Source organism: Populus alba, chromosome 10, assembly GCF_005239225.2.
Source record: "Populus alba chromosome 10, ASM523922v2, whole genome shotgun sequence".
Classification (NCBI taxonomy): Eukaryota; Viridiplantae; Streptophyta; class Magnoliopsida; order Malpighiales; family Salicaceae; genus Populus; species Populus alba.
This window is the reverse complement of record NC_133293.1, coordinates 19,095,701-19,110,106: the sequence shown is the minus strand read 5'-3', so window position 1 is coordinate 19,110,106 and position 14,406 is coordinate 19,095,701. Positions and strand designations below refer to the sequence as shown.

Here is a 14,406-nt window from a genome sequence, read left to right as displayed (position 1 = left end):
CTTGTCCCGATTTATCATATCTGATCTAGCTCCATTTTATTTTGTGCATGGTTAAAAATGTTTTTTCCCTGTTAAAAATACATTAAGTTTATGGTTTCTGGGTTTTTTTTTAATGTAATTCTGGAGTGAAGATAATAAAATTATGAAAAACACTGATAAAAAAAAATTGGTGCCAAGAAAATACTTCAGAAAATATGTCAGTTGCCATACATATCTGAATCCAAACTCTTTCATTTTAGAACTCGGGATGCAATACTTTGTTGATGCTTGTCTGTGCCAAATTCTTGTGTTGTCATGGATTTACTAGATTTATGCACAAGCTTCTTGCATGCGCACTTTGAATATATATTTATATATTTGAAACAAAAGAAATTATTTCTGCAACTAGTCTAAAATGGGTGCTACTGATTCAGAGAACTGGGGCACTGTCCTCTTCCATTACAAGTTATGAACTGACCCAAATGACTCTATACATGAGAAAAGAAGACGAGAAATTAAGTTGATCTTTTCGTAATAGCTTTGTTCCAGCCTTAAGTCCTTGACCTTTCTAACATGTTTTCTTTCAGGCACTGATGCTTAACAAATCCAGTTCAAGATGAGCAGACTTTTGGTAATTTTTTGTGCTTCCTTTGCCTCCTTCTCCATATGTATAAAGAATAAACAAATAACCAAATCCAACAAGAAAATAGTAGTTATAGGTGCCTTCAATCAGGCTTTTTGATAAAGTAAAAATGAAAGTTGCGTACCTCTAGTCCCAGAAAAACAAACCTGGAACCAACCCTCGCTTCTAATAATGCTTACCACGCCTTCGCAGGTGAATTTGGAAATTTGCTCCCCAGGTGCCAGATCAATGCTCAATCTGGAGACATTTAGCTTTGTTTGAGTTCATCCTTTTTCTTATTATTTTGAATAATTTTTGTTTCAGTCACTTTATGGTATGGTTAAATAGACTGATTACTTATGGAAAACTGGGCTGTGTCTGGTTGAAACGATTCATTGCATGCTACTGCTGTTAGCCCCTGCAATGTAACATGCAAGTGTGAAATTAAATGCACTTTTTGAAAATAAAACCGTTTTTAGTTTCCAAGATTGTGCCAGGGATTGACCATCCGTTCTGGAGGGTGATTGTGCACTTCTTCTTGGCTCGTAATGTTTGATTGAATGGGCTTTTGCCTTCTCACTTAATATTGGGTGCATAAATTTACTTGGGGAAGCTCGGAAATTATTCGATCCCGAGGTCGAAAAAATCCAGTTCTCGTCAGAGGAGAGGGAAAGGAAAAAAATCTTTTATACATGCTGTTTTCCACTCCTTTTCCCCCTTCTTTCCTTTAAACCAAACAAAATTCTTTTCATTTTGACCATGACCATTATAGGTTTTTTAGGTTAAAAATAGCAATCATCAAATAAAAAAAGAACTAACTGTTGTTGTTATTATTTTTTAAATAATTTTTTATATTAAAATGTATTAAAATATATTTTTTATTTTTTAAAAATTATTTTTAATATTAACATGTTAAAATGATCCAAAACATATAAAAATATTAATTTTTTTTTAAAAAAATTAATTTTTTTAAAAGCATAGTATACACGCATTTCTATAAGTACACTCTGCAAGTGTCAGCTGAGTCTTTGGTCGATTCCCAACTCAATTCACATCATCAAGAAGTCTTTAAAAAATAGAAATCACCAAGAAGTCTAGAAAATTGTCTTCCCAGATTAGTCCCAAAGAAAAACTTTAATCCTACGCGCCAGGGAACCGGATGCACGCTTGCACCCAATTTGAGTTGCTATCATTTATCAAGTTACCATGTAAAAGTCCTGGATCACCCGGAACTGCTTTATTAGTGTGCGTTGTGTAGCACACATGGGAGAGTAAATCTTGTTTACAGAATCACTCAGAGCAGAACTAATTAATCAATATCTTTAGCATGAAACTTGAAGAACTAACTAGTAGTTGACTGATGTAATGAATTTTGAAAACAAGCTCGACAGTTTGAATACTCATTATCAGTAACAGGAAAATAGGAATGTCTTGTCAACCAAAAGAGTAAAAGGAAAGGAAAGGGAGGAAGGAAGCACATTCGTGGCTTAAATTTACAGTTCAAACAGAACAGCTTCATCACAATCATGGAGAAAAAGATGAAGGGAAAAGGCAATCACAGATCATATCACTCCCAAGAGATACGAGGGCACTAGCATAGATACCACATTTTAGCAGGTGTTCATGCTTGTCTAATTAATGCATTAGGGGATGAAATTGCAAAAGTGGCTGAGTGAGCGGTCTCTACGTTTTCTTTTTCATTCTCCTCCTTTAATTCATCAAGTAAAGCTAGGCTCTCCACATAACAATCAGCATAGTCACTTAGCCCTAAATTTTGCAGATCATGAATTTCTTTCCTCTGAGGATCACATGAAACCACTTCGTCACTTGGATATCTTGTCATTAGTATTTCACCATTCTTCCTACAGACCATTGCCAACCCTATTCCGACTGCTTTAATCCTGAGTTTTCTGGCCCATAATTTCATTGCATCATATTTTTTCAGAGCCCATATCTCAATATACTTGGTATCTAGGTCGTTGAGAAACAAAGAAACGGAGTTATCAGACACCAAAATTGCCATCCACTCATCGAGTTTGCTAGCTAAATATGGAGACAGCATCATCTTCCCAAACGAATCATTTCTTAGATCGAAAGACAGCACAAACCTACTGCCAAACTCCTCTCTGTCTACAAGCCAATGAAGAACCCCATTCAGGAAAGCATAGTTATAAGAACTGGAACGTCCCCATAAGACTGAAGGTATGGGGTTCATGTAACCAAGAGCAGGGCTAACATCAATGGCCTTCCAAGATCTTTCTTTGACCGAGTAAACCTGACATCCAACTGGGTAGTGAGGTGTGGCAACTCTGACAAACTTGTAGTCATTACTTTGCCGATTGAAGCCAAAACCAAAAATACCGCGGAAAGGGTCGGATAACCTTGGAAGTACAAGATTCAGAGATTTTCCAATTGATGGATTCCACAAAATTATGCTGTGACCATGATCTTGCCGACTATTTAAAAGACATATAACTCCATTACAAGTACCAATTATTTGGAAGTCATCATCTTCTCTTTTAGAAGGCAACTCGAACTCTAAGTTTGACCACATGTCTAAAGACTCATTATCCAAACGAAGAGAGTAAGACTGGTTGTGGTGATGAAAGAGAAGCAATGGCTTTGCCTGGGCCAAATGGATACTGATAAATTCAGCGCTAGTGATGAGAGAGTTCCAATACTTTGATACAGACCTGAATCTCACTAAACATTTGGCAGGTAATGCCATGAGAATCGTGATCAACAAATCTTCTGGAAGACCGCCATCCTTTTTTATCGTTTCTGCCATCTTTATATGTCTAACGCTATCAGGCAACTTCAACTACCATTCAAAGACTGCTTGTGGAGTTTGTAAAGCGTGTGCGGGAATTTGGTGGTGTTTATTGATAAGGATTAAAGGTTTTGTGAAACAGAGAGAATCTTTGATTCTTTTCTTTGGTTTCTTGGTTTGGTGGAGGAGATGAATTGACGGAGAAAAAGTTCTCTCACTGATTGTTTTCTGTGGCGTTTTCTTGGTTTTTTTTTTTGATGGAGTTTGGTTTTTCGGATTGAAAAAACAAGAAGGAAAATGTGAGAGATATAGTAGGGGAGAGTAAAGGTCCAGGGAGAGAGATTTTCAGTCATTTCTCTGGTGGTTAACCGGTGCTGTTTTCTTTGCAGTTACAATTGTTTCTCGGATTAACTTAGTCTAAAATAAGGAAGTGGGAATTCCTCGTGAATACGGTATTGTAAGGCCCATGATTCTCTCACACCATATTGGTTCATCATCCATATCTCAAAATTAAGACTGCCATCCAGATAGCCATAGAGATTCACAGCAAGAGAGTTGTTAGAAACTGAAATTGAAATCCCTGCAATAATTCTCTTCGTGTCAAAACATTCAGGGACGGAACTGTGAGGGTTTTCTTGGTGGTTGATGTCGAGAAAGAAGAGAGGAAAAGGTGGGAGAAACAGCACAGAGGGTCTCAATTCTTTTCTTTCGCTTCTTGGTGCAATAAAAAAGGTTTTGAAAGGGAGAAAGGGTCAAAGATTTTGATAATTTGTCTTCTCTCGGATATTACTCAATTGATTGAGAAAGGTCCTCACTGTTTGTTGTTGATGTTAGAGAGCGTTTTGTTTCTCATTCTCAGTCTGAAACTCAGATTAAGTATTGGTTAATATTGTTACGGTTTCTTCTTCTTCTTTCTCTGCTGTAGAAATTAAGTGGGAGGCCCAGAAGACTAAATTACCCACAGACTCTAGCTAGCTATTAGTATTAACACTAAAACTGTGTTAATACAACGAAAACCGTGTTCTTGGTCAATCTAAATGTCAATAGAGATTAAATCTCTCCTTGAACAATAGTTCAACTGATGCAATTGAGTACTTATCAATTAGGAAAAAAAGAAGAAGCTTGGCAATGAAGAGTATGAGGAGCAGACATGAATTGACAGTGTTTATTTACTGAGTATTCAAGTATGCATTATCTGATCTCGTGAGACCGCATACTGAAGAGAGCCAATCGCGTGCCTGTAAAGTTGTGGATCCTTCATAGGTTCACCATTATGAAAACTGAGTCCTGTTACCCAGGTTACAAATATCCTCTACTTATTTCTAACATGCTTACCGTTCAAACTATGAGTCTAAAATCAGAAGAAAACAACAACGGTAAAAAAACCTTGTATCATCAATGTCAGCATATCCATACACTCTTGCGCATATTTTGAGTTGTTATCCAGTCACCAAGTAATGGCAAATTATATATAATTCTGCAGAATTTGCCAAGACTATCATCGTAGACCAAGAAATAGTTTCATCTGTCCATGCCTTGAAACCTACAATCAAGAACAGTTAAATACACGTGATGAAACATTTAGCTATATAAATAGTATCGATCGATGCAGTTTTGTATTCACTATATAAATATAGCTATATATAATAATCGAATATTATCGATCGATGCAATTTTCAGCTTGGATCTTACATAATTTCGCATTGGTGTGCACTCATCATCTAGATGAATGTAGCAAATACCTCCTGGCGAATTTTGTGTAGAGAATGGCATAAGGACTTACAGAGCATAATAATCAGTATCTTTTGCAAAAAACAGAGAGAATACCAGTACTTGTAAATGCCAGATGGAATGGATTTGAAAAGCATAGTGAATACTTAGAGAGAAACAAGAGATCGAATTGCCAAAAGGTGGGAAGTGATTCGTACCTTTTGCTTCTTCTTTTTTCTCCTGAGTCGATCTCACTTGATTCATTAAGTAAACTTAGACTCTGAACAAAATATTCTGCATAGTCACATTGTTGTAGCCCTAAAATTACGACTTGCTCGAGTCTGTGGATCACATGAAACTACCTCATACGATCCATGTTTTCTCATTAATATTTCACCATTCTTCCTGAAAACCATTGCCCTCGTGAATCCATCTACTTGAACGATGTATAGTCTGTTCCATGAATTCCTCACTCCATATTCTCTCATAAACCATACGTCAACATACTTGGCAGCGCACCTATAGAAAAGCGCCGCGAGGGAGTCGTCAAACTCTGAAATCACCATCCACTGAGTGGCCATCCGCAACGTTATCTCCCCAGACTTGTCATTACTTGAATCAAAAGAAAGAACAGAACTCCGGCGGTTGTCATTCTCCTCACGATATACAAGCCAATGAAGGATGCCATTAAAAGCAACCTGATTGCAATAACCAGAACTCTTACAACGCAAAACGGACCAAGAGTAGGGCTAAAATTAATGCGCTCCCAGTATCTTCTTTTAAGCGAGAAAACCTGAAACTCCATAGGGAATTCACGTTTAGATGAAACTTGTCTCGCAACTCTAACAACCCTATAGTCTTTACTTGGTAAATCAAAGCCAAAACCCCAAGCAGCACTGTGTGGACCGCATAACTTTGGAAGTGCTAGATTCAAATGTTTTGTAATTGATGGATTCCACAGAATAAGACTCTTTTAGTGCGACCTTGGTGAATATCTGAAAGACATGCAACTCCATTGCAATAACCTATTATATCAAAACAATCAGCTTCACTCCGAAAGGGCAAGTTCTGGAACTGTAAGCTCCTATCTAAAGATTCATTATCGAGATGCAGAGAGTAGGATTCTTGACGATTTTGCCATCGACGAAGGAGAAGCGATGGTTTGGCTTGGGCCAAATAGGCACTGATGAAGTCTGTCACTGATGACGGAGTTCCATGATTTTGATAAAGATCTGAATCTTAATAAGGATTTGATAGGTAATGCTATGAGAATATCTATCAACACATCTTCTGGAACACGATTCTTTTTCACACTTTCTGCCATCCTTTATGTCTAGAATCACTTGATCAGGTAACTGCTGCTCGCTATGAAAACTAAGACTGTTGAAGGCTTCTTGATGCGAGAAATAAAGAGTGCTGTCAAAGATTCTTTATTTTCTTGATGGTTGATGTTGAGTGAGTTCTGTCTCTCTGATTGATAAACAAGAAGGGGGAATTTGAGAGAAAAGTAGACACGTTAGTTGCTTAGGTATTTTCTTGGTACTTAATTCTGTTAATCAGATTAAAAAGCTAAAAGAGAAAAGTGTCAGAGAAAAACCGAGGAACCAATCTACTAATTTTGGATTAAAATTGAGTGGTTAAAATCCTTGATCTAACTCATTCATTAACTAAGTAAATCAAACTGAAAAGCAGATGTGAAGTTTGATAATTTCTATGAACAATTTCAAATATTCTGAATTACTTCGAGGGATCTTTGGAACCATGTTTCAGCGTTTTTTTCAAATTTTTTATATTTTTGAATTATTTTAATATTTAAATAAAAATATAATTTTTTTAAAAATAAAAAATATTATTTCTCACAAACATTCTTCAAATATGATGTTTTTAGGCAAAATATTTTTTTTTCCTCCGTGATTGTGAAAATTGATCATCTTATACCTCTGACTTTTAAACTTTGTCTATCGATTCCAAAATAGACACAAGGTTGGCCAATCTATTCCACAATTAAAAAGAGACTAAATTGCAATGGTTTACAGATTAGGGATCAAATTGAACTTTGTAGGAGCATCTCCCTCATTCTCGGACTTGACTATTCGGCGTCAAAACAATACTTTCAACTAACGCTGAACTGTTTCATAGAGAAGTTAAATTAAAATTCCTATATTCATAAAAAATTTCATTTCGGTCCCTTCTGAGGGTCTAGTGGCAGATTTGGTGGGGACAGATTCATCAATTGTCTGCAATGTTTGTGTAAATGGACCACATTTGAGATACAAGGGATAAGAATAACACTTTCCACAAATATGAAGGGCCAACAACAGTGGTTCTTTCATTTTTCTTAAGTTGAAATCAAGGGGTCCAATTACAAATAAATTTGACTTAGGGAAAGAATCGAATTATTTGAAACGGTAGGGACTTAAATCTGTAAAATGGTTCAAAGTGTAGGTTGCTGCCTTCCCCTGTCTCTGTGAGGATCCACCACTGCAGATAACCTTGTTGTTCTCTGCAATAGAATACGAAGAAAGATTGAAACTTTATTGTATTTTTTTTGCAGTTAGAAGATAAAGAAAAATGGCAGCTAGAATCAACTACTCTGTACAAAACACACTCTGTCTCCTAAACCCTTTTAACTATTCCATCAATGCAAAAACAACCCATTTCAAGACCGGTATTAATTTCTCTAAAAATCTCATCTTTCCTCGTAAATTAAAGAGACCCATGTTTTGCACTTGTGCAATAAGCAATAATGATTTGCAAAGTAGTGAAGCAGCTGAGACTTTTATCCTTACAACTCCACTTTATTACGTTAATGCACCTCCTCATATGGGGAGTGCTTACACCACTATCGCTGCTGATGCCATTGCTCGATTTCAGGTTTCATTTTATGTTTTATGCAGTTTTTTTTTTAATGGGATTTAGTGAATTTTTTCTTTCTAATATTTTTTAGCTATAAAGTTTGATTCTTTATGCTCATGGTTGCGTTGGATTGCCCCTGATTATTATGTTGCACAATTGAATTCATTAAAGGTTTTGCTGGATGTTACTATTTCTTTTCTATACGGATTTTTATAAAGTCGGTTTAATAGATTGTAGGAAAGGGCTGATTATTTCTGCTTATATAAATGGCAGAGGCTTTTAGGAAAGAAAGTTATATTTGTAACTGGAACGGATGAACACGGGGAGAAGATAGCCGCCGCCGCCGCCGCTGCCGGTTCCACCCCGAGTGATCATTGTGATGTCATATCTCAAGCTTACAGGACACTTTGGAAAGATGTAAGCTTTTTCGACTAGGATGAGTTGCTCCTTCAATTTAGTAATTTGATCATTGTGAATGTTCTAATGGTTGCGAGTTTGTGCCTTTTCTGGTTTGCAGTTAGAGATTACTTATGATAAGTTCATTCGGACAACTGATCCTAAGCATGAAGGAATAGTAAAGGAATTTTATTCGAGGGTTCTTGCCAAGGGTGACATTTACCGAGCTGATTATGAGGGATTGTACTGTGTCAACTGTGAGGAGTATAAGGTAGTGCCTTTGCATTTCTATCTATTCTCTGATGTTGTATTGTGGTCGAATGATAACACCAGCATTGTAAATTCTACAGGATGAGAAGGAGCTACTTGACAACAACTGTTGCCCTACACACCTCAAGCCATGCATTGAGCGGAAGGAGGATAATTACTTCTTTGCCCTGTCGAAGTACCAAAAACAATTAGAAGAAAATTTGACACAGAATCCGAAATTTGTGCAGCCACCATTTCGTTTGAATGAGGTTAGAAACGAAGCAGTTTCTTTTTTTCTCTTGCTTCACATGATTTAGATTTATGCTGCATTACTATAAATACTGTAAAAACTTTTTTTTAAGAAAAGGAGCTGATGAAATTGTTGTATATTCTCATGTCATGTGAATGTCAAATAGTGATATGTAATCTATCATTTTTTTGCTGGGGAATGGAAAGAAAAAGCTAATTCCCGTTGAAGTTAACCCTCAAGGAATACTGTTTCAAGAGTTCTCTGGCCTGATTGCTAAGAACAGTTATATTCATGGTGTGCCAAGTTCAATTCTTTAAGATATGTGCTTTTTTATCTTTCAGTTGAAGTTTTCTGGGCATTGATCTGAAAGCAAATCCAGTATTTGGTTATTGCAGTCTAATGTTCGTATGGTGCTTCTGCCAGTTATTGGTGCACCTATACATGTTATCAATGCACCAGGAATCTAGTAGTTCCACAAGAACCTAACTGTCTTTTAGTTTGTCATTTAATTTCTTTTATTGTGTTAGAGCCTAAAAGTCATTTCTTCTGCCAGGCAGTTTGTTGTTTAAGCCGTCTGAAATTCCATTAATTTGGTGTTTACATAAATTTTACCCTGTGCATGAAACTCTTCCAAATTCTCATTATTGCTACCAATACTTTCAGGTACAAAGTTGGATCAAAAGTGGTTTGAAAGATTTTTCAATTTCTCGTGCATCAGTGGATTGGGGCATTCCTGTTCCTAATGACAATAAGCAGACTATATATGTTTGGTTTGATGCTTTACTTGGGTAAAGTTTTAGTGTTCACCCTGACTTGTGTTCTTTCTCTGATTACTTGTTGGATGATCTTATAAGTATGCTTAATGTATGCCTTCTTCTCTGTTATTACTTATTGACTGCAAAAGTTGGAGAGTATCAATTACCTTGTTTCTGCTGTGTTTTCTGTTTGACTGAATTTTACCTTTTATTGACCAGCTATATATCAGCTCTATCAGCGGAAAATGAGCAACCAGATTTACAAACTGCTGTTTCTTCTGGCTGGCCGGCTTCGCTACATTTGATTGGCAAGGTTTGACTACTTTTTCTGCTCTTGATGTTTTTTTTATCTATAAACTTTATCAAACTTTTGCCTCGTTCCTTAAGTGAAATTAGCATCGAAATTGTCATAGCTAACAAAATTCCATATATTATTATATTTACTTGCTATCATTTCTTTCCTATCTCCATCTTTCTGGACTGCTTCTACTGTAGAGATGCTTTTCTAGAAAAGTTTAATAATGGGCTGCGTCATGATTATACTGTGGTTTATGATTCTTATGTTTTTATTTGGACTGGTAAATAAACAACTCCTATTAATCCTTGCACATCTTGTACATTTATGCAGAGTTGATCTGTTGTCCAAATACTAAATTATAGATAAAAACATAAGAACTGTATGAGCAAGAAAAGAAGGTATTTTACTTATTATTTATTTAAAGCTCTGAAATACTAAATTACAAATAAATAAATAAAATACCCTCTTTACTTCCTGCATCAGCTATCATTTATCAATGCTTAGCAAATTTTGTGTTAAGTTAGCATCTATGAGCATCTAACAATATTGTTTTTTCTGACTGGTGGGCCAGGGGTATGAGAATTTACATCTTAGCATTGACAAGCAATGTTAATAAAATTGGCAGTTCTTGGCTTTCAAAAGGTTGAATTTTGAAATAATAATAAGTATGACAATTTTAATATAAGTTGAATTCTTTTGCAAGTAGATTAATAGGCTTGTTCATATCCTATTCCTACTCAAGTTTCTTGTAACATCGAATAAGAATCCATTTTCTTGTTTTACTTTCGTGTGTGCCTCTATCCAGAGATTTTCCCTGCTTATTTTGTTTTCTCCCTTAATTCTTGCTTTCTTTGTTGTGATTAGGTGATTATTGCTTTTATGCACTTATTAACTTGTTACATTATTCATTGATCCCAAATGGTCGATTTCTTTCTCCAGATATATCTCTGCAGACTTCAGTTGATATCAATGCTATTTCTCTCATGATTCTGTTAATCTTCTGTAGGACATTTTACGTTTTCATGCAGTTTATTGGCCAGCTATGCTAATGTCTGCTGGACTAGACCTTCCTAAGAAGGTCTTTGGGCATGGATTTTTGACAAAGGTATTAATGTCGAAACCTAGTATACTGCATTGTTTTATTAAAACTTCTTTGTATGGTTTGCTTTGTTTGCTAGACCTTCCTAATAACTTCCACCGCTGTGGTGGACTTGAGGCTTGAGAACACCACTTCGTACAAAATTTCTGAATGGTTACTGTTTCTAGACCTTCCCTCCTAAGAATCGATACAACAGGATAATAGCAGGGTAATGACCTTCCAACTTAAACAGACAGTGCTGGGCTCCTTTTCTCCACCATTATGGTGTAAACTATATCTATTTAGGGCCTGGGCAATGTTTGAGTTCTTTCTCTCTTTTTTTGCCTTTCTTTCCAAAAGTTAGCTGCTTAATCTCTTTTAGAATTTGCTTCTCTGTATTGAATTGATGTGAAGATATACCAAAGTGAAATTCTGGACCTTTGGAATTAATTTCAATAGACGATGTGTGGGAATAATGTGGGGATCTTGATCATGATCTATGAAAGGTAGAAGATTGGGTAGTGGAAGTTACAGGAAGGTGGTCGTACATTGTAGATGTTAATCTAAATATAGATTGAGATACCAGTGCTTTAAGTCCGGATATCATATTGGGTGGCAGAGTAATGCTATTTCAATCCATCTTATCAAGTGTTAAATGCTAACCAGCATATAAGGTAGCACTTGGGCCTTCACTCTGGAAGTAAATGAGGTTGGTTGTCTCTAGGATGAGTTCTTTATCAAGAAAATATCAACAAAATTAATGATGGATGATCTAGTACTAGTAATTTTGACATTTTTTGTAGAGGAAATTTACTAATCCACAAAGAGAAAGAGAGAAAAGGAAATTTTCTTCATTTTCATAGCTGATTCTCTCTCATGTATTTGAATGCCTTGAGATTTGAAGTTATGTTAATGCATATTTTTGGATGTAAAATTTGATTCTGGCTTTAGTACAGTGTTGCCTGGGTAAGCCAAGCCAGTCATTAGTTTTTTTTTTTTTTTTTCCTTACACCTAATTTTATTTCATGCAGCAATGCTTTTTATTTTGAAAATTATAGGATGGTATGAAGATGGGGAAGTCACTGGGGAATACGCTTGAACCAAATGAGTTGGTTCATAACTTTGGGTCAGATGCGGTTAGGTATTTCTTCCTTAGAGAGGTGGAATTTGGTAGTGATGGGGACTATTCAGAAGAACGTTTCATCAATATTGTCAATGCACATCTCGCAAATACCATAGGTATTTCTATTTTGAATATTTATAACTTTATTCTAGCCTTTGTGATTATGCCAAGTGCATGGTTTTGTTCCATTTTAAAAAGGTGTGCGTGGTCTTAACTCATTCTATACAGGAAACCTTCTTAATCGCACACTTGGACTTCTTAAAAAGAACTGTCAATCAACTTTGGTGGTTGATTCAGCTGTTGCGGCTGAAGGAAATGCATTGAAGGACACCATTGAGAAATTGGTAAGGCTGCATGAAATTTGTGATATTAGTGTAGTCAGCATGTTGGATGAACTCTTGCTTTTCCAATGTAAATGGTAGAGTTTGATTGTGCTTCTAACATAACCTCACCAGGAACCTTGATTGCAGCTTAGCAATATGGTGAACTTTTTAATGTCTTCCCAATTTCTCATTCTAGGACTGTTAGTGTAAACCTTGACTGCAGCATAATTTCAGCCAACTCTAGATGCTGTAATAAAAATGCATCAAGCTTGCAGGACTTTAATAGACCATGATGATATTTGCGAGCAGTCAGTGAATATCAATTAGTTGACAGCAAATTTAAGAATGGTGGATCTATATAAACCCTGCTTCCAAACATGTGCTTAGATATTAATAATCAATATATTTTTTTTTATCTAAAAGCACTTCGGACATTCATTTTGAGTGTTAAGAGGTTCCCATTCTATTGCATAATTAGAGTTCTTGGTTGTTTCTATCATAGTAATCTATGATTTTCCACACTAGCTAGTTATGTTACTTGTGCCTTGGGATTCTCTGTCTGGAAACTCACTCTCTGACTTGTTTTATTACCTGTGCCTTAGTTAGAGTTCTTGGTTGTTTCTATCATAGTAATCCATGATTTTTCCACACTAGCTAGCTTTATCACTTGTGCCTTAGGATTCTGTCTGGAAACTCACTCTCTCTGACTTTTGCTATGCAATCCTAATTCACATCACAACAATTCTTTTAATCTGATCCAAACACTCACTTTTGTAGGTTGAAAAGGCTCGAATTCATTATGAAAATCTCTCACTATCATCGGCATGCGAGGCTGTACTAGAGATTGGTAATGCCGGGAATGCCTACATGGATGAGAATGCACCTTGGACCCGATTCAAGCAAGGGGGTGCTGCTTCTGAAGCTGCTGCAAAGGTTCCGCATGTTAAATTTTTTTCTTTCAAAAACATCTTCAGCGTAATTTGGTCCGACCATCATTTGAAAAAAAAAGACAATGTTTTAGAGAAGAAATATTTCGGTCTTGAATGTCCCGACTTTCTAGTTACATATTCTAACGTAAGACAATGGGTTAACCTGTTGTTCCAGATAATTCTATTTACCAGCATTCAATGGTATGAAACAAGATAATCATGGCATTTCAAATTAATGACCTAGATATGTTATTAACAATTGCTTTCTTTTTGGTTGTTATGGTTCAGGATCTTGTAATTATATTGGAAGCAATGAGGATCGTAGCAATTGCTTTATCCCCTGTTGCCCCAAGTTTCTGTTGGAGAATATATGAACAGCTTGGCTACTCGAAGGACCATTTTAACACAGTCACCTGGGTCTCTCTCTCTTCACAAACACACACACACACACTTGCACACAATCTCAATGTATGCACGTACGTCAACTAGTTGAGTTACTAATTTATGCTATGGTTTTGCATTGTAGAGTGGGACAAAGTGGGGTGGCCTGAAGGGTGGTCAGGTCATGGCTCAACCAAAACCAGTTTTTGCAAGGATCGAGAATAAAACAGAACTGGAAGACGAAGCAGCAACTAAGAAGCCTGTGAAAAGCAAGCAGAAAAAACCTCAGGCTCAAGTAGCTGCAGAAGCTTAGAAATTTCATTTCAAATCTTATTAATTGAAAGCCATGTCACTTGGTAGTTGGTACACTGTCATACCATACATACATAGCCAATCTCGTTGAATTTTCAACAATGGCATCAGAAGTTACACAGATGCTATAAAGAAATCTGCCCTATAAATGAACTTTCATCCGTTGCTCTTTTATCATGCACTTCTTAATTAACAGCCACGGAGTCTCTGATTCCCATATTGTATTTTGTTAATTAGTTGATGACTTCAAAGTTTAATTTACATATTTACAGGTGATTGGGAAATCAAATTAACAATATTTTCTACAATATAGTAAGAGATTTCTCAAGTTTATATCGTATCACATGATTTTACACTCACATCAGAGAAAAATTC

At 36.1% G+C, this 14,406-nt stretch overlaps 3 protein-coding genes across 3 annotated transcripts; 1 reads left to right on the top strand and 2 right to left on the bottom strand.

Annotated features, from left to right (window-relative positions):
- Window positions 1-2,222: 2,222 nt before the first annotated feature.
- LOC118059770 (F-box/kelch-repeat protein At3g06240) lies at window positions 2,223-3,389 on the bottom strand. The gene has a single exon (XM_035072744.1). It carries the CDS (start codon window positions 3,387-3,389, stop codon window positions 2,223-2,225), a length of 1,167 nt encoding a protein of 388 aa, XP_034928635.1.
- A 1,994-nt stretch (window positions 3,390-5,383) lies between these two features.
- Window positions 5,384-6,405, bottom strand: LOC118059769 (F-box/kelch-repeat protein At3g06240). The gene is made up of 4 exons (XM_035072743.1): window positions 6,396-6,405; window positions 6,107-6,313; window positions 5,875-6,005; window positions 5,384-5,779 (listed from the first exon to the last, which is right to left on the bottom strand). The coding sequence occupies exons 1-4, from the start codon at window positions 6,403-6,405 to the stop codon at window positions 5,384-5,386; spliced, it is 744 nt and encodes a 247-aa protein (XP_034928634.1).
- A 1,114-nt stretch (window positions 6,406-7,519) lies between these two features.
- On the top strand, window positions 7,520-14,205 carry LOC118059748 (methionine--tRNA ligase, chloroplastic/mitochondrial). Its single transcript, XM_035072706.2, has 12 exons — window positions 7,520-7,955; window positions 8,211-8,354; window positions 8,455-8,604; window positions 8,684-8,851; window positions 9,496-9,620; window positions 9,807-9,900; window positions 10,892-10,990; window positions 12,022-12,202; window positions 12,315-12,430; window positions 13,187-13,342; window positions 13,627-13,755; window positions 13,865-14,205. The coding sequence occupies exons 1-12, from the start codon at window positions 7,653-7,655 to the stop codon at window positions 14,030-14,032; spliced, it is 1,833 nt and encodes a 610-aa protein (XP_034928597.1). The 5' UTR covers window positions 7,520-7,652; the 3' UTR covers window positions 14,033-14,205.
- Window positions 14,206-14,406: the final 201 nt, after the last annotated feature.